Source organism: Protopterus annectens, chromosome 3.part1 (assembly GCF_019279795.1).
Source record: "Protopterus annectens isolate FY-2018-M chromosome 3.part1, PAN1.0, whole genome shotgun sequence".
NCBI lineage: Eukaryota > Metazoa > Chordata > Ceratodontiformes > Protopteridae > Protopterus > Protopterus annectens.
The window spans coordinates 951,361,179-951,381,769 of NC_056732.1; the positions used below are offsets into that span (position 1 = coordinate 951,361,179).

Here is a 20,591-nt window from a genome sequence, read left to right on the forward strand (position 1 = left end):
GAATTTGTTTACGGCAGGGGACCACCAGATTGGCTTCCTTTTTTTTGGAAGATAGCATCTTATTTCTGTTGGGGATAGCACGATCCATGCACTCATGTAACTACTTCTAAAGTGCATTTGTGTAGGATTCAGCAGTCGTACTTCTATTGTCTGTATGCATTGTATGTATGTAAAATTTTTTATGATGGTTTCCCTAATGGGGGGTTGGGGCAGGATGTGGATGTCTAGAGTGATTAGTTTGTGGTCGGATCTGACCAACGAGGAATTGACCTCTGGTGTAGAATACCGGTCGCCCATGTTGGTAATGACCAGGTCTAGGATATTGCTGCCCCTGGTGGGGGCGTGGATAAGTTGATCCAAGGCGCTGGAATTTATGAATTACAGAAAACTTTGAGCAAAAGAGTTGTTACTTGAGTAGTTTTCTCAGTTAATGGTGGGGTAGTTGAAATCGCTCATTATTAGGCTGTTGGGTTGTACCCTAATATTTTCCAGTGTATCAAGAAATGAGGAGTGGGAATCTTGGGGCATGGTGGGGGATCTGTAGCAAGTTACAATTTGGATTGCGGTCTTGCCCAGAGTTAGTTGCACTTGGATAATCTCAGCTGCATTATGCTGATCAACTAGCCTGGAGGTGTGGATATACTTAATGAATATGGACACATCTCTCCCTTGAGTGTTTCGGTCCAGATTAGGTGGCTGAAAGGTGTGGTATGAATTATAGCCTGGTAATGAACTCTCCGGTGTCTTGAAGCAGGTCTCTGTCGCTGCACGGATGTCGATATTCTCCATTTTAAGGAGTGCCTCAAGTGAATGCATTTTGAGGTTTAGACTTCTAGCATTGAGTAGCATTACCCTCAGATTTTGCTTGCTTGTACCTGTTAAGGTGGTGAATTTGTCATTTGAACCTTGCCTAAAAAAGGCACTATAGGGGTGGCAAGAGGCTTAGCCAGTATCCGGAATCCCAAGGGCGACAGGTGCAGGCCATCTCTGGCAAAGCATCGTGGTCTGTCGATCATGTCATCCCAGGCAGACAGATACCTTAGAATGACACTAGAAGCTTAGCCAATTGTTGAAGTCAATCATTTTGTCCTTGTACTGTGGTATCATTCTGGGTGATGGCAGGATGCTAGTCAGGGCTAGGGTCATACCTGCCTCGGCTACAAGATTGGAGAGCTCCTCCATGTCTCTTTTCATGTAGTACAGGGAGGTATATCTCAGGTTATTCACACCAACATGGACAGTGACAGAGTCATATCTGTACTTGTTGTGGAGTGACCTGAGTGCGTGCATTATGTGGAGGATCCTGGCACCCGACAGGCAGCTGACAGTAACTTTCTCCTTGTATAGCCTGGTGAGTAGAACATCAGTGTGCCTGACTATAGAGTCACCTCGACTAGAATGTTGGGTATGATGCTATGCCTTATGGGCTGTGGTTGAGTGGCACACTGTGTTTGTGGGCTATGTGTCATTTGGATTGTGTTGCGGGGGTGGAGGTTGCTTGCGTTTCTGTTTTGGAGGTCTCTGTTGCTTGAGCAGACTTTTATTGACAGCCTCCGCAAATGTAGGTGCGTGTTTTGTGTTTCTATGTGTGTGTTTTGGGACTGAGTACAGCATGGTAGAGATGTCTCTTCTCTTGGTCTGTAGAGACCCCTTTCAAATGGCTTGAATGACAAGGATGCAATAGGAGCCAAAGAAGTACGCCTACAATATGAAAAATGGACAGAAGGAACACCCTGCACTCCAATCTGTCCCAGTTACAAGACCAACAATGAAATAAGCTGTCGAGCACCAAAGGTACAGAGAAATGGAGACAATCCTTACTATCAAGCCTCTGCTCTGGGGCTTTGGATGAGAGACTCATCCCAATCTGAAAACTGTGGCGCTTTTTGGCTCCAACAAAGGTGTTCTGGGGAGGATCTGATCCTTGGACTTCAGATCCAAAAGGAAGATTGGAATAAGAGACACCAAGGGATGGGTGGATGGAACCAAAACCCAGTGTGCCCAAAGAGGACAATGCCAGGGGGACCCTCAGTTGAATCTGTGTCTGGAGGAACCTCATCATCATCTTGTTGGCATCCGCTTCAGTAAGACTCCTTGTGGAACAGATGGACCTCAAAGATGAAGCCACTGAAGGTGGTCAGGAGAAATGCCTCTCCTGTAGGAAGGGGGAGTAGAACCTAGAACATGGCTACATAGAGGAGTCCGAATGCTTTGGAGTCTTCGGAGCTAAACCTGAAAGTGCTGCTGGATCTGGAGAGTGTTTTCTAGATTTTTTCATTTCCCCTGCTCGCTTTGTTTCTCCCTCTCTTTCTCCTGTGAGGGTCTAGTTTTCTTGACCTTTGTGGGAAAAGAAGAAAAATCCAAACCAGCAGAAGGAACCAGTGTTCTCATTGTCCTGGCATCCCTGTAATGCTCTTGATCCGAAACAGCACACGCTTCACAGTCTGAGCCCAGTTGTGCTACACCTGTACACTACACACACATAAGGAATGTGGGTCCTGCTGGGGGAATTTTGTGCACATAGGCAGAGAACTTCTTGAAATCTTGAACCTTGTTCGCCAAAACAGAATCTAAAACAGCTAAACACAAACAGTTGAAAATGGTTAAATACCTAGAAAAACAACCGCACTTAAATACACTAACACTGGCACTAGAAAACTTTGCTAGTTCCTTTAGCCAATATTGACCCTAAAGAAAAGGAATGATTTTTAAGGTAAAGCCAATTGTGCAGACGTAGATAAAAAAAAAAGGAGAGAGTCTCCTGAGAAGGTTTTTTTTTTAATAGTTGAGGCACTTAAGGAAAGGTGTAAAACTATTTGGGAAAACACCCAAAAAGACAAAAAATTAGCAATAACACTGAAAAAAAGTACCTGACTGCCCAATGAAGATCACAGCCCTCGTAGATTATGTCCTTCTGATATAAGCAGGAAATGAGATCTGAAATATTTATGGGAACAGATGGAACTATGGGTAGGGGAGGAATCACAGCCCTGAATCTACAGCTTCTAAAATACTGTCAAGGTCGGATCCTACTGGCTCAGACAACCCTAAGGCTGAATCTGACGGAAACCGACAACATTGGATCTACAGTTCTCCCTCACTGGGGTAGGGTTACACATATTTTTGGATGTCATTTGGTTCCTGCTGTCATATACAGATTCTTAATTATTTGGTGTCCTGCTTCACTGTAAAAAGAGTCTCTAGCAGCCTGCTCTTAAAATGCTTCTGCAAAGTAGGTTAGTTTAAGCCAGGCATGTCAGTGAACACAAAGATCTGTCACTGCTTACCTGCTTGCTACAACAGCTATGTAATAAAACATTCTGAGTATACAAGACCAATTTATGGGTCAGCCTCAAAATCTTTTGTGAATCAGAACTTCAAAAAAATCCTAAGAGGAAAGGGGATAGAACCCTCCATCTCATCAAAAGCATCGTTAAACTGAGGTCTTTTGAACTTCATAATTTCTCAAAGTGTCTCACAGATAAGAGAACATCTCCTACAGGCACCCTATCTAAATGATCCATGTCTCTAGATTCATTGTCATTAGATTTTGTTTGGGTAAATAATTAGAAAATATGAATTCTTGACAAAATTGCATCCTATACCAACGAAAGGTAATACACATAAAGCATAACTGCTGGCAAAGCATGTGCCTGACAATGGTGGAAATGTCTTGTCATAAAACTATGAAAAGGAAAACAATCCTAGGAGTTGGACATGAGGCCACCAACAAAAAATGGCATATGATTAGTGCTTACTGACTATACCCATACCCATGATATGCTAGCAGTCACCTATCTACCTAATTTTAAAAAAAACTGTGATAGATTAAAGGGATTAGGGACATTTGCCAGCCTCATCATGTAAGACATAGTTGTAAGGAAGAATAATGTGTGTGTGTGTGGGGAGGGGGGGCAGCTTCAGGGACAGCATCTATTACCACTCTGAGCTTTTCATCCTGTGCAAACTGTAGTTCTGGGGACTATGGCACTGCCAATGAATGACTAGACAAGAGCAGCTGTCAATACTGGCCCAGCTCTGGGTTCAACTGAGCTACGTCCATAAAAAAGAAAAACTTAAGGCCACCGAATGATACCCAAAAACCCACATCAGTTGCTCCTTGTCAGTAAAGGAACTGACCTCCGATCAGAGGATTATGACTGATGACAGCTCCAATTCTATAAATTTGAACTCTAATTATAGAAAGTTCAGTGAATGCCCTGGGGATATTTCAAGCTACGCCCTTGGTGTGCCAACTCTGATGGGGAGATACTGGTTGGTTCTGCAGATACCATGAAAACATCCATTTCCTCTACTTATGTTGATTCTTACTGGAACATCCAACTAAAGAGTGGAGATGTAAGGTCCAGTGGCAGCACAGGCATCAGAATCAATAAAGGTGAGTGGCTGGAAACTAGTCAATGCGCACTATCCTGAAGTTTGTAGGATGAATGAAGGAAAATCAGTCTCAGTGCCTATTATCCTGAAATCTGCAGAAAGATTCACAGTCGCTGGAACCAAAGACATGGCAGTAGATGCAAGTGCAAGTGTAACCTTTCAGGTTAGCACCACTGGTTTCTAAACCAAAAATCTAATCAGATCATGGGACTTTGAATCCTCAGGATAAGGAGTTTTGGCTACTGTTCTCTTTGATGGAAGAAGTTCCCATAATTGCTTTTCCTTGTCAAAGACAGGAGGCCTTACCTGCTCCATGGTGATCTCCAAAATTGTATCACTGCTTCTTTAAGATTTAGCAATCTAATCAATGGTGGAAATCAGTAGTCTGTGAAGGGTGCTCCATTTCCTCTACCTTCTACTGAATGAGATGAGATTCTGAGAGTTGTGATCTGCATCTCAGCAAGCCAAATTAAATTTCTTACAAGGCCGGAAGTGCTTCTGTTCATGCTGATAGCCTCAACAAAAGCTGCAGTGGTACTGCTTAGCTTAAACTAACATCTAGCATATATTACAATACTTATTGGTGAGATGTTCTAGTAACATAGTGAGGAAGGGTTCCTATCACGTAGTCGAACTTTTACAAGTTCAAACCTCATATGGTCGAGACCATAAGCTCGAATTTGTAAAAGTTCGAGCGTTTGAATGGAAATCTCCATAAGTGGAGATTTCCATTTTGTTCAATGGGATGCAATCTCGGAGTTGGTATATTTATGTAGTGGGGGGTATGGGCTTGCCCCCCTGCTTAGAACAGTTTATTTTGTTTTCTGTTTTTTTTTTTCTTTATGCATAGTCAAAGTTTTGTAACTTCGATCATAATGGTTCGAACATTATGTGTTCGAAGTTATAAGACTTTGACTATGTGATATAGACCCAGTAAAGAACTTCATATCTGTTCAAGTTTAGAAAAAATAAAGCACAAAATTAATGCAGTGTTTACTAAGATGTACTCTGCTGTGGAGAGAATATTAAAGAGCTTGTGTTGGCACTTCCCATTTTACCAAACCTGTTGATGTCAGATGGTAGTGCAACATGGAGATGCAGCCAATCTGATATGGGTACTGAAGCCTGCAGCTGCAATATGGTTCTATATGTTTGGCTCAAAGTAAGATCTCTAGGACATCATTCAGAAAAAGTATGTTTCTTACCCACTCTGGCCAAAAAACAGTAGAATTTCAAATAGTAAGAAAGGTGGACTGTATCATCAAGCCACCAACTAATGAATCTCTACTAAACCATATTCTGTAAAAGCTAGGAAGATCACTGCTAACAAGGTGCACAAACACCATAAAGCCCTACTATTCTAGTTTTACCATCAAGTTACTATAGTCAATTTAACGTCCATAAAGTCTCTACCAGATTGGTAGGTTTTATTAAAGGTCCTTAACATACACTGTGTGACCTAGTATCACATATGCATTGTGCGTCAGAAAATAAATGCTGATGAAACTAGCCAATGCAGTCTTTGTCTAACTCACTGTGTGTATTTTCGAATAAGAAATATTACACTAGGTCAGAAGTAAATTCAAATAAGCAATTTTGTCTTTTGCTGAGAAATGGGGTAGCTGAAACCAAGTAAATTTCTCTCGCTCTCAAGTAATTAATCCAAGAATTAAAAACTCAGGATCAAAGAATACAATTAATTTCAGACTGCAAGAGAAGCCCACAATGGCAGTGTGCTATCTTTCAACAAGCTGCAAGGGAGAACAAAAGAAGCGATGGAAGTTTATAATAAATGCTAGTTCCCAGACAGAGAAAGACAGCACCTTGTGATAAAGAAGGCAGAATTTTAGATTTAGTGTGAGCCCATGAAGAATTTGCCATATGTATTCCATTTTGTTCTTCAAAGGTGCACAAAGTCCTATTGAGTCTACTAATCCTTGTATTATTAAATTAATGAATCAAGTCAAGACCATGAATATAGTGAATTACGTGATTCAGAAATGATCAGAGGAGGGGCAGACTGCTCAAAAAACAGTTTAATATTAAATAAGATAACAGATGTTTGAAGACTGAATGAAATAATTAAATCAGCATCCCCTTAAAAGGGCTTTGAAACAAATCACTGAGAAGAATTAAGCTTTTTTTCTTCTTCTGTTCTCTGTCATTTAAATGCAACAATTATTCTGTTCCAGTTAAAGGATCTCACATACTTAAAGTGTGTAAAGCTGCTCAACAGGCAGTTAAAAGTAATAAAATATAGTAAAATGACTTAGGAGAACTTTGCTAAATAAGGGTAATGTGTCATTCCTAAGTACTGCACAAGGTATGGCTATACATGTGGTAAACGAACTGTCCTTTGATCAATAAAGTGTGTAGAGGATACTGAAAAAGAATTCTCTTTAACGTATACAATAAAAATAGCCAGACTGCACATACTGGACCAAAGCCATGAAAATCAGTTGCTTGAGGGCAGGATCAGTGTTAAAATCTGCACAATAAATAGTGTACAATAAAGTATAAAAAAGCTGCAAGAAGAGAATCAGCTGCAAATAAGGGATATAAAGCTTTAAATTAATAATGTAAATGTGATACTTAAGACTAGACACTAGTGGACTGAGTAATGCTTGCTCAAAAGTTTGAAGGATAATAAAAATGAAGCCATCAAATTTAAACTGCTTACTTATTCTGGTCATCACGCTAAACTACTAAGTCAGAAAGTGTTTACATATGACTACAAGAATGAAAAGTGTTAAAATTAAATTCCAGATAGTTGGTATGGCAGGCACTGCTTTGCTTTATGGGCTTCTGACCCATCGGAACCTTAGCAAGGTGAAAATAATTTGCAGTGTGAATGTACACTTACATGTATATGACAAAATGTGAAGACTAATGGATTTGCTTGAAGAGTGCAAAGCTTACTTATGGGACTGGGATATTTGAAAGGTATTCATCATAAACCTATAAATCAGTGATGCACAACGTCCGGTCCTGGGGCCAAATCTGGCCCTCAATGCAACACCATCCGGCCCCCACAGAGAAACCAAAATTGAAAAAAAATGCTATGTCTTTCTCCAGTCACGCAAACTTTCCAGCACATGCTGTGGAAGTAACTATTCTTTGTTGTTTATAACTTGTACTCTGTAAACAGTAGTAACTTTCTCCAAGAGTTTGTAATAAGTCATGGCTGCAAGCCAGAATAAGGTTAAATACAAAGCTGATGTAGAAAAAGCCACGGTGGTGCAGCGGTAGCGTCGTTGCCTCACAGCAAGAGGTTCTCCCATTCAGTTCTCGGCTGGAGCGCCTTCTGTGTGGAGTCTGCATGTCCTCCCTGCAGTCGAGTGGTGTTCAAAAGACATGTGTAGAATGGGCGTGCCTTCACTGAAGGTTGGACGTCGAGCTGGCACCTCGGCACCCGTAAAAAATCTACTGCCAATCATTAGCGGACTGGGGTTCCGCTGTGGCGACCCCTAACTGGGAAAACCCGAAAGAACAACAACAACAACAACAAAGTTGATATAGAAGACAGACAATTTCATGACTGCTGTCTTAAGCAAAACTGCCAGTCACCTGTACCTATTGTAAACTCATAATGACTTACTATGTTTTGAGGTGCCCCGCAGATGCATTAAAAATTCGTGTAGTGGCCCTCCCCATAAAAAGGTTGTGCACCACTGCTATAGATCCTTCCTGTGTGCATCAAGGAAAGTTCCAGCAACTTTCCAGAGCAGGATCTAGAAGAAACTGAAGGACATGGAACATTTGAGCATGATAAAAAAAAAAAAATGAAAACACGAATTCGATGAACAAAATGGACACCTGTAAAACCAAATAAAAGGCACAAATGTTCTAATATACAATATTTTAATAAAGCTATGAAAAAGGAACACTGTCCACTTCATACAAGAGAAGTAGTGGCATCTGATACAACAGCAGCCAAGTACTTTGTGTGGTAAATGCAGCACATGAATTTTGACACAATGTATTTGATGAGGAACGTTCAAAGCTCTGTATTTTTAATTCACCTTTGGCAAGCCACAGATTACTGAAACTTCCACTAGGTATATTGTAAGTACCTGAAATATTTCAAGGAGACAACACACAGAAAATTGAGGGAAATTATGGAGATGTTAACACAACTGATGACATGCTATTGCAGGGTCAGATCAAGTAAGAGAAGGATACAAAACTGATCAAATTAGTGGACACAGTGAGACAGAACAAAGTGGGTGCAAAATTATAGTTCCAGAACTGAGATATATGGATCATGCCTTAACCACTGATAAAGTATACGCAGTAGAACAAATGCCTTCTCAAGAGAAAAAAACAAGCTCTTGTGAGGTTTCTTCACATGAAGCAGTTTCTTTCAAAAATCATTACAAGTACCAGGGTTTGCTACTAAGAAGGTTACCGCAACTAGCTGCCGAATGGTGCTAGAGTACAGGATAAAAAAAACAACATGGAAGTGCTTGAGTAGTTAGTGAATGATGATAAACAGTTTGATGCAAATACCCACATAGAAACAGTTTGATGCAAATAAGTCAGCCACAACACAATTACATGCCAGCTAGAATGGAACTAGTACAATGATTTTGAAAAAATATAAACCAGTTGCTTATGGGTCCACAGCAAGTATCTTATGAGGAAAAAGTGTTATTTGAAACAGACCAAGGCCATTAGAAAATCATATTTAAGAAGCTGTTGTACAAAGCACCACCCACATTATAAAGAATGTTGTGATGACAGAAGAGTTTTGTGTAACATAATCTAAGAAAGGGATGCATACAACAGGTAGGCAGAGCCAGTCATATTTGGCAGAGTTGCAAGAAGATCTGATTGGTGATGAACTAGAAAATAAATAGACTGAAAAGATCTTAAATAGCTTCTTCAGTGTACTCCAAAAATTATCCAGAGATACTGATGCTTTGAAGAGGGGCTTGAATTCCATTCAGCTGTGAGGAAAGAAATACAGCCATACTTTTTATTTCAAGAAGCGGCTGGCAACATGCAAAGCTTGCTGCTTAAGACTGATAAATAGTGCCTAGTCAGCTAAGGAAAGAAATATTAGTAAGAATACTGGAATCAAGCATAAGAACCACATCTGTACTTGTTTTCCATCTTTCCAGCAACTAACCTACTGGGTAGCACTAGAAAGCCTTAAACTGACACAAGCCTTCTAGCTTAGACGAGAGACTTTGGAGTGATTATCAGTTTTCTGTACTTTTCTTGCTGTACTTAACTGTTTTCCGCCTAAACGCAGATTTTCCAGCATTTATTGTGATTTTTTTTCACATATTGTACTTATTTGACTGCCTGCACTTTTAAAAAGTTGTACTGCGGTGGTGGTGCTGTGGTAGCGTTGTCGCCTCACAGTTAGACGTTGCCCGTTCGATTCTCAGTTAGAGCTTCTTCTGTGTGGCGACATGTGTGAATGGGCGTTCCTTCGTTGAAGGTTGTGCGTTAGGCCTGGCAAGCCAGCACGTAAAACTCTACTGCCAATCATTAGCGGACCGGAGTTCTGCTGTGGCGACCCCTAACCGGGAAAAGCCGAAAGACACAAACAAAGGCTACACAGTAAAGTGCGATAGCCTTTTCTGATCGTTTGTAGTCGTTTAAAGCTGTTTTAAGTGTATTTTTACTGTTTTTGCCTTATCTTTTCAAAAAAACAAAAACATTCCTTGTTTCCCACCTTTCTAAGCTAGTATAGTCCAGTTTTCAGGCTAGTGCTGAATTCAGGGCTGTGATACTAGTTTCTGAGTTGCCCATACCTTACTTGGATAGAAGGAGGTTTCTCTGTTCACCTGTGAGAGAGGAGAGCTTTGAGTAACCTAGGCTAGTGCTGAATTCAGGGCTGTGATACTAGTTTCTGAGTTGCCCATACCTTACTTGGATAGAAGGAGGTTTCTCTGTTCACCTGTGAGAGAGGAGAGCTTTGAGTAACCTATATGTCCCTGGAGGAGTTGTTCCATCCCAGAAGTTAGTAGTTTATTGGCCATTTTGGGCTAATTTCTATCTCTTTCATTTCCCTACTATGAAAACCGCGTTTGCACGATTTTGCACACCGGGCAGTGCCGGTTAGCTATGGTTAAATTATTCCCGGCTCTACTAAGTCTCCTCTTCAGTTTTTCCCTTGAAACTAGTCTAACTCTCAACCTAAACACTCAAAAAGCATCTTACAGCCCAGCACTTGCTCAGACCTAATAGCAAGCACTAATATACCCTGACACTGATTGCCCAGCAGGGCAAGGCTCTTTATTCACCCCTCACCAACCAAGTGACAAAGCAGCTCACCCTACTATTCAGGCACGACTAAAGGGCAACTTCAGGTGCACTCTCCAGTCCAGCTGGTGAATCAGGGTATCCTGAGGCAATGTTACAACTACCTCATGTACACAGACAACCCTCTCCTCCTACCACAAAACACTAACATATGAGAGAGATAAAATTATACAACCAAACTATAAGCTAAGCTGTCTCCACCCAAAACTGGAACAGACAGTCAAGAGGAGAAAGTTAACACTTACACCACACCTCCGGCCACACACAGACCTACTAGAACTGCACTGGCAAAAAAACACACATAAATACACAAAATCATACTCGTAGGCTCCAAATAAAAACCTGCAAAAGCATCAGAGACCTCCAAAGCAGACACCCAAACAACCTGCACTTCCCGTCACAAACCAGACAACACATAAAACACAAAATCAGTGTGCCACACAATCACAGCCCTTAAGGCAAAATAACATACCTAACACACTAGTAATAGGTGACTCTATAGTCAGGCACACTGACGTCCCACTCACTAGGCTGGACAAGCAGAAGGTTACTGTTAGCTGCCTGTCGGGAGCCAGAATCCGCCACATAACACAAGCACTCAGGTCACTCCAGAACAAGTACAAATATGACTCTGTCATTGTTCATGTTGGTGTCAATGACCTGAGACGTACCTCCCTGGACTACATGAAAAGAGACATGGAAGAGCTCTCTCACCATGCAGCCCAGGCTGGTATGACCCTGAGTAGCATCCTGCTCTCACCAAGATTGATACCTCAGTATAAAGAAAAAATAATCAATTTCAACAATTGGCTAAGCTTCTGGTGTCATTCAAGGGGGATCCAGTGTCTGTCAGCCTGGGAAGACATGCTCGACAAGCCGTGTTGCTTCGCAAGAGACGGCTTGGACTTGTCACCCCTAGGCTTTCGAATACTGGCCAAGGCTCTTGCTGTCCCCATAGTGCCTTTTTTAGGCAAGGCTGAAAAGTCAAACTCACCTCCGTAAACAGCACAATTAACAAAAAACTGAGGGTTAAGCTACTCAACGCCAGGAGTTTAAATCTCAAAATGCACACGCTCGAAGCACTCCTCAGTATGGAGAACGTCGACATCTGTGCAGTAAATGAAACCTGGTTCAAGTCTCCAGAGGGCATCCCAGCACTACCGGGCTACAACTCATACCACAAGTTTCGGCCATAGAACACGGACCGAATCACAAAAGGAGGGGGTGTATCCATATTCATCAAGGATACCTACACCACCAGGTTAGTGGTGCAGCATGATACCTCTGAGATCATCCATGTGCAACTAACATCGGGCAAATCTGCAATGCAAATTGTGGCCTGCTACAGATCACCCTCCATGACCCAGGACCACTACTCCACCTTTCTGGAGACACTTTAAAACATGAAGGTCCTACTGAACACCCTGATATTGGGCAATTTTAATTACCCTACCATTCACTGTGAAAACTACTCAAGTACAAATTCCCAGGCCCAGCACTTTTAGGAATTCATCGACTCAAATGCCCTGGATCAGCTGGTAAACTCCCCTACCAGAGGTGAAAACATATTGGACCTGGTTATCACCAACATGGGCGACAGGTGTTCCACACCGGAGGTCAACCCATCACTGGTTAGATCAGACCATAAACTAATCACTCTGGATGTCCACATCCCACCACCACCCCCAACTAGGGAAACCACAGTAAAAAACTTTTCTAAAGCAAACTTCACCTTACTTAAGACAAAGGTGGTAAGTTTCACAGCCTCCACGTTAAAGGATAACACTGCCCAAGATGCAGAAACCTTTACAAATGCACTCTATAAGCACCAACAAGGATGCATGGATCGTGCCATCCCTAGCAAAACCAAGACTCACTCTTCTAACAGAAGGAAACCAGTTTGGTGGACCCCTGCAATAAACAGGCTATACAATAGAAGGAGGAAACTAGTTATGAAAAAAAGCAAATCCCAAGCAGGAAAGACATCCCTGATCAGTATCAGTAAGAAACTAAGGTCCCTCATGAAATCATCCAAGGCTAACTTCGAAAGAAATATAGCCAAGGATTCAAAAGATAACCCCAAAGCCTTCTTTAGCTATGTTAAGAATCTAAGTGGCAACTCGCAGATATGCACTGAACTAGTGCAAAATAACACAAAATATACTGAACCTACTGATATTGCCAACATCCTGGTAGTGCAAACTTCACCCCCCTCTCCCCACCAAAGGGCCCACATCAATACCGAAAAAGTGTAGTGTCCCAAAAAAATCACAGACGCACAGGTGAAAGCGGCCCTTTCAAAAGCCAAAAACACAGCGTCACTGGGACCAGACCCAGGCTGTGTCTTGCACAAACTACAGAACTAACTAACCCCCCACCTAAACATGCTGTTCAGCCTCAGCCTCTCTGCAGGCTACGTGCCCATAGAATGGTGCACAGCAACTGTTATTCCTCTCCACAAAGGATGGGCCACAACTGACCTTGGTAACTATCGCCCCATAAGCCTGACTACCCTGGTCTGCAAGGCTATGGAGTGCATCATGGAACTCATTAACAAAGACATTGGGAACCTTCAAACACTTGACCCGACCCAGTTCAGCTTTGTTAAAGGCAGATCATGCCTACGAAACCTGGTTGACTTCTTCGATACAGTCACCAAGGCCATAGACGAGGGAAAGATGGTTCATACAGCCTACCTTGACCTCGCCAAAGCTTTCGACACCATTCCCCACTCGGGTATTACAGAAAAACTCACCAGCCTTAACATAAACCCCTAAGTCACAAGATGGGTTGCCAACTGGCTTACAGACAGAACTCACACGGTAAGAATAGCGGGCTCTAGGTCCAAATCTAAACAAGTCACAAATGGTGTCCCACAAGGCTCGGTCCTGGGACCCCTACTGTTCGGCATATGCTTCTCAGAACTACAGGCAAACACAGGAAGACTATGGCTAACCAAGTTCGCAGATGACTGCAAACTGGGAGCCATAACTGATTCTCCGGCTGACATGGACATCCTCCAAAAGGGCCTTACTGAGACGGACACCTGGTGTCAAAGTCATGGCCTCAAGCTAAATGCCAAAAAATGCATAGTCATCCCATTTGGGAAAAACAAAACACCCACGAAATACCACATAGGTGGCAGCCCCCTTAATACAGAGGAGGTAATAAGAGATCTGGGGACCCAGGTAGATAGTAATCTCTCCTTTGACAGTCATATTGCCAAAGCAGTTAGGAAATCCTTCTATGTGGCCCATCTAATTACTAAAGGGTTCGCATCTAGAAATAAAGAGGTTATAGTGCCCCTCTACTCGTCACTCATTAGACCCATCATAGAGTACTGTGCCCCATTTGGGATGTACCTCACAAGACACTTCCAACAGCTGGGAAGACCACAAAAGCACCTCACAAAGAGGATTACTCGCCTCAAACATATGTCCTATGCAGCCTGGCTGAAAAATCTCCGGCTGTACTCAGTGGCATATCACTTACTCAAAAGTGATCTCTGCCTTACTTACAAAGCCATGTCCAACTGAGAATTGATGGACATGCTCCACCTAAAGAAATCCAAGTCACTGCAAGCCACGCGATCTAATGAGCTAAACCTCGCCACAACAATAAATAGAACATGCTGGAGGGATAGATTCCTGTCACACAGACTCCCCATGCTTTGGAACAAAATTCCAAATTACATCAGGCAGAGCCCCTCACTAATACTCTTCAAGAGAAACCTTGACGAGTGGATGGGTAACAGAAAATACACCCCTGGGATCACTTCACTGGCTCTGCTTGACAGAGGATCAGTTAATTAATCAATGGGGCGGTGAAAGCCGACACACTCTGGCTAGGCTTATAAATGCCCTCGGGCAGATAGCATAGTACCTACCTATGAACAGTGATACAAAGTAAGATTTGTGGTTTGTTATACCTGCAGGGAATGTCAGAGCAAACATAAAAAGTTGTGCAGGGCTGTACTCAGTCCTAGGAAGGAAGACTATTGTGTAAAGTAGCAAAAGATCTGGATCCATATCATAACTTTGAAGATGTAAAACTTTGAAAGTTAAAATATCGAACCCACAACATCGAATGATGAAAATAACGAAGCCCCAAACATCGAAATCTTACCTAGGGCAAGATTTCGGTGGGCTGTTCTGTGGCTTCGCTATTTCCTCCACTGTGGTGCAAGAGTTACAGACCTTAGGGTTAGGGTGCAGGTTAACGTAAGTGGATAGTTAGTAATGTATGTATTTATGGTGTAGTGTAGGGTTGGGTTTTGTTAATTGTATGTGTGTGTATCAATTAGTTTGTGTATAGTTTCGTAGGGTATGTGTGCGATAGTTACGGACCTTAGGGTTAAGGTGCAGGTTAAGGTAAGTGGATAGTTAGTAATGTATGTATAGTTTAGTGTGGGGTTGGGTTTTGTTAACTGTATGTGTGTGATTTATTTATTTTGGTGTGCTTGTGTTGTGTGTATGTTTCTCGGAACAGCAAATTTTTCCCTGGGAAAAAATTTGCCATTCTGAGCGTTCAATGTTATCAATATTCAAAATTCCAAGTTCGAACTTATGGTGTTCGATATTTTGGAATTTTGAATATATGATATAGACCCAAAGATCTCTCTGAATTTCAAAATGGTGTGTATGTTTCAATACATCTTCATATTAACAAATGCTACAAGCAGAGGTATTATTAACATTAATGCACTGAAAGTCATGTTTTCAAGAAATAATTCCTGACCTGGTAACAGTTGGTTTCTACTTGCAATTCTGAAGACAGTAATTGCAAACATGGAAAGGTTAGACTGAAAGTATGAAAACAGGGATTGGTACATTTAGCATACATCAGAAGTCTCAAATGTACATAGTGGTCTGCTATCTTACACATGATGTAAAGCCTAAAAGTAAATAATGACAAAGCTGGCTGCATGCATTCTTTATATCTATTTTTTGTTTTAGTATTTTCTACAACCAGTTGTTATGATGTTCATTGATACCAAAGGATGAGACCCCTACTCCTTTTCAGTCCATCAATAAGCTCTTTAAATCGAGATAAAATACTTCTCAAAGGTATGAATAGTACCAGTGCGATTAATGAACATTGCTGAACTGCAAAACAGTCCCAGAGATAAGATACACTGAAGTACAGTACTTCAGGGCAGCATCCGAAGTACGAAATTGGTACAAATACCCTATTTCGCATAAGGGATTTCCTGCTATATGATGACATTTATTCCGCTGACAGTACTAAATAAACAAGTTTCTGTTGCCTATAATGGGATACTGGCATAAATGGAAAGAAAACTACATTCAGAAACACCACATACAGCATTCTACATGGTGAATATTTGAGACATGTGGCAGCCTTCATAAAGATGTAGAAAAGCCCTTGCTGGTTAAGAATTTTTTGGTACCATGGAAACATGACAATTTGAAATGGGCATTATTTACACGGAATGATGACTATCCCAAACCAGAGTCCAATAATGAAATGAGAAAGTGACAAATAGTGGATGCTAAGAAACTGAAAAGGATGTACCATTCAAAGCCACTCAATAAATATGGGAAACATTTCAGATGGAAACATTTCAACTTCATGGCGCAAATACCCTTGACAGGCATCTTTTGGGCAGTCACAACAAAAGTACCACATGAATATACCCCATATGTGTCAGTGAACAGATGCTTACCCAGTTCTGAAGGGACTTAACATTTTGGCTACCGATTTCCACAAAGCCCCAAAATCCATTAATCCATTCATTTTCCCTGTTTCCTGACATCAGAAGGCACCAGACAGAAGCAAGAGACAGGGAAAGCAGATCATGGGGTCCTAACATTCTGAACTATGCAGCTGGCGAGAGCTCTGAAGGGATGTAACATGCAAATAAAATCAGTGATCTAGTTGGTAAAAAGAAAGTAAATATATTTTGCCTGGTTACTGTTTTCCTACTGCTTTGCATCTGTCACACACGAAACCTTAAAGGAACCACGTCTGAGTGCTCACTAATTATTAAATCGTTTACTAGTTTCTAACAGCAGCAATATAACACCTTGAATACAGTTAGAAAACATAACATACAGTTCTAATTATTGCAACTCTTAAAATTATTTTAGCCAGGAAGCTTTGTGGTGCAGTGGGAGGGAGTGAGCCCTGACTGCATCTCAGATGAACAGGGTTCACTTAGCAGCTCAGGCACCAGGAGCAGGAAAATAAGATGGCATGGGAACAAGCAACATTTGGAAACTCACTCAGTCTGGTTATGAGCTGTGATTACTGTCAAGGGAGGTTATATCCTTCTCTTGGTGAAACAAAGCAGCATCATACTCACCTAACAACATACCGGGGAATGCTTTGGCAGTCTGTCAATTTCCACAGTTGACACCTATGATGTTTCTGAGGCTAGAACTAAGGGCAGGCTCTAATAAACTCCCTTAGCAACAGTTGGATTAGGTCCAGGGGAGGGCAAGTCAGTTTACTAGACCCAGTGATTGAAGACAGATGCCAAAATAGTTAATGGATAGTTATGGGGGGGGGGGGGGGCTATCTGTACACAAAGATATTAAGAATGTCACAATAAAGAAATGGGCATGCTGCATTTACGACAAGCAGCTTTTGCTACAGAAAACTTTTACTTCAGAAGATCTTAATGAAATGAAACGTGCACCCTCTGGTGGTCATTACACTTTAAACAAGAAGTGGCATACACAAAAGCAGCATTAATTCAGTTAATCTGGATTTTTAGAGCAACCTTTCATTTCAGATCTGGGTTCAAGACAATAAAAAATAAATTCTCCATTTAGATAAAAATGTCATAATCAGCTTACACTTAGACTATACCTGCATGTCAGTGTCTCCCATAAAAGAGCCTGTACATTCAAAAGAGTGGACAATTTCTGTTGCTCTCTTGTACAATCTGTAGTTCTCCGCATTCAGAACTTCTAAATAAGCTGTGATGGATTCATGAATATTTGGGTAAGTGAGGCAGAATGGCATATCCACAGACACTTGAAAGAGAGCAGTCGCCATACTCTCTGGTAAAACTTCATCAGCCTAGAGAAGAAAACAAAAACATAAAATCCATTCTAAATATGTTAACGTTTTCATTTTAATCTAAACATCAAAACAATGTTTATGTTCTCTGTCAATAGTACATCTGCCACAAGGTAGCTCAAAGGCCTACTATTGCTAATTTCTCTGCTCTTCTGCTGATGATCCTGTTTAAGGACTGGATCTGGGATGTAATTGATCTGAAATGTAAACAGGGAAAGCACTGAACTGTTTAAATGTGACACTGCATTAATGCAGATAAGAAGCATGCATGCATGGCATACAGTCAAATACAGACTGAGAAAAAGATAGAGGAAAGCAAAAGACACACACATCACTGTCACTATGCCGATCTGGACATCATCACTAATTTCTGCAACATTCATGCTTAAACTACCCATGAAAACTAATGCCCAAGGAACTTCTAAAGTGCACATTTTTCCCTCTTGCAAGGCAGAAACTGAAATACCACTGTTTGTTGCAGCCTATGTAAGAATGATGTGACAACCTGCATTCCGTACCTGCCAACATCATTACCATAGCTATTACAAGAAACGAGATAAAAAATTATAGTTACGTACTTACCATAACTTGGCATCTGTGTTATCTGTAGTCACCATTCATCACGTTAGGGTTTTGGATCCGATATCGTATCATAGCCGGCATACTCAGAACACAGCTTAGCTCAAGCTCCTCCCCTCCCAAAATGCTCTGCTGCCCTACACTCCCTCAGATTGAGTTTGCATAAGGAAGGAAGAGAGACAAAAGTATTTAAACAAAACAGAACCTCCAAATCCAACCAGTCTTCCGGGAAGGGGGCTGGAGGGTGGGACCATGATGAATGGTGACTACAGATAACACAGATGCCAAGTTATAGTAAGTACATAACTATAAATCTGATGTTATCTAGTAACATTCCTCATGCTAGGGTCAGAGTACCCAGCTACCTAAATCCTGGGAGGTCTCAAGGAAGGACATGCCGAAGTACCGTGGAGCCAAATTAAGCTCTTCCTCTGGAAACCAAATCCAACTTATAGTGGGAAATGAAAGTGTGGGGAGAAGACCATGTTGCTGCTGCACAAATGTCATCTAAAGATTGACTATCTGCAAAGGCAGTGAAAGTAGAAATTGCCCTGGTAGAATGAGCTCTCACTGGTGTAGCCAGGGAAATACTTTTGAATACCTATCGAAAAGCCATGCCCGAATCCAACCCGATAGACCCCGGCCTGACAGGCCCAATCAGCTGGATGGTCCATTCTGGGGGAACAGAAACAGTACCAACCGCCGATCCCATCAGGAAAGGACCCAAACTGGGCCCCAGGGCTCCCCTACCCTCCGCACCACTCAACAGTCCCTAAGAATCCAAGCCACTGGTCGGATGAGGAGCGATCGAAGGACAAGTGGGTGATTGGATTCCCGATCTGTGGGTCGGAGAAGCCAGAAGCCCCAACTCCATCTGAGCTTTCAGAAAGGCCCGCATCATCCTGTCCATATCCATAGGGAGGGCAATCCTGGAAGATCGGGAGGAGATGTAGGACCTACTGGGAGAGTCGCGCCTGGAGCCCCAGTGTAGTCTCTTGTGTTCCCTAGAACGAGACCTACCCGAAGAAGACAAAACCTGCTTTGAAGGCAAAGGATCCAAAGGGAGATCCTCCACTACAATTGGCTCCGGCATGACTCTCGGATCTAACCGAAATGGAACCGAACTCAGCAAAGGATCCAAAATAACATTTCTCGAATCTCTCGGTTATGAAAGTGTCGGATCCGTAGGTACGGTGCTCACCCTCAGATCCGAAGATGTGGAGTCGAAATCCTTCGATCCGGGAGAGGAAACCGAAGGTGCCAAATCCAAGGGCTTCGGGTCTGAACCCTTGGATCCTGGAGTGGACTCCCTGGACGATCTGGGACCCAAAGATCTTGGATCCGAAACTGCCCTGGCTGGAGCCAGATCAGAAGACCTAGGAGCCGACAGCCTGGGACGCTTCGTCAGGGCCTCCTCCACGGAAAGCTTCTTTTTTGCCCCAGAAGAGCCCACATTGGCTGGGGAACCAGTGACCAAGCCTTTACTAAGGAGCTTGCTACGATGGTGGACCAAAGCCCTCAGGTTGAAAGCAGCACAAATGCCGCATTCCACCTTGAGGTGGTCACTACCGAGACAGTAGAAACACTCGTCGTGTGAGTCGGAAATAGGCATTTTCTGCCTACAAGAGGAGCTTTTTAAAACCCAAAGGTTCATCTAACATAACCAAACCAGGAAGCAAAGTAAAAAAAAACAAGCCAAAGTTCGAAAATCCGATAAAACCGTCCGAAACACACAAGTACAAAGTCACAACTTAATCTAGCTAACACTACTTATACACCACAGTAGCTAGGCCAAAACACAAAACCCTGTGAAAGGGACAAGAAGAAAAGATAAGAAACGACCGGGAGGGGATATCTAAGAAGGGATAACTACCTACTAACTCTACTACTCAGAAAAATACAAGAAAATTAAGAAACCTTTCAAAGAAACACTTACACTAAGAGGAGATGAAGTGGGTGGCTGGCATAATGGTTAAGGTGCTTACCTTAAAAACACAAGATCCAGGGTTTGATTCTCACATGGGGTAATTGGCTAGGCTTAAAATGGCCCAAGAGGACAGTTAGCCTAGTATGAATCAAAGGTGTGTCAATTTGCGTCTGACTGACCGGCAAACGAAATCTGAGGGAGTGTAGGGCAGCAGAGCATTATAGGAGGGGAGGAGCTTGAGCTAAGCTGTGTTCTGGGTATGCCAGCTCGGATCCGATATCGGATCCAAGACCCTAACATGAGGAATGGTGACTAGATAACATCAGATCAATGTAATACTTGCTTATCAGTAAAGAAGGAGGAA

The 20,591-nt window shown here is 42.1% G+C and overlaps 1 protein-coding gene across 1 annotated transcript in view; it reads right to left on the reverse strand.

Annotated features, from left to right (window-relative positions):
• Positions 1–20,591, reverse strand: part of RTTN (rotatin) — a 3,641,098-nt gene that overhangs the window by 3,000,704 nt on the left and 619,803 nt on the right. The window contains exon 15 of the mRNA XM_044067142.1: positions 17,509–17,721. Coding sequence (XP_043923077.1) covers positions 17,509–17,721 — 213 coding nt within the window. The remainder of the gene's footprint in view (positions 1–17,508; positions 17,722–20,591) is intronic.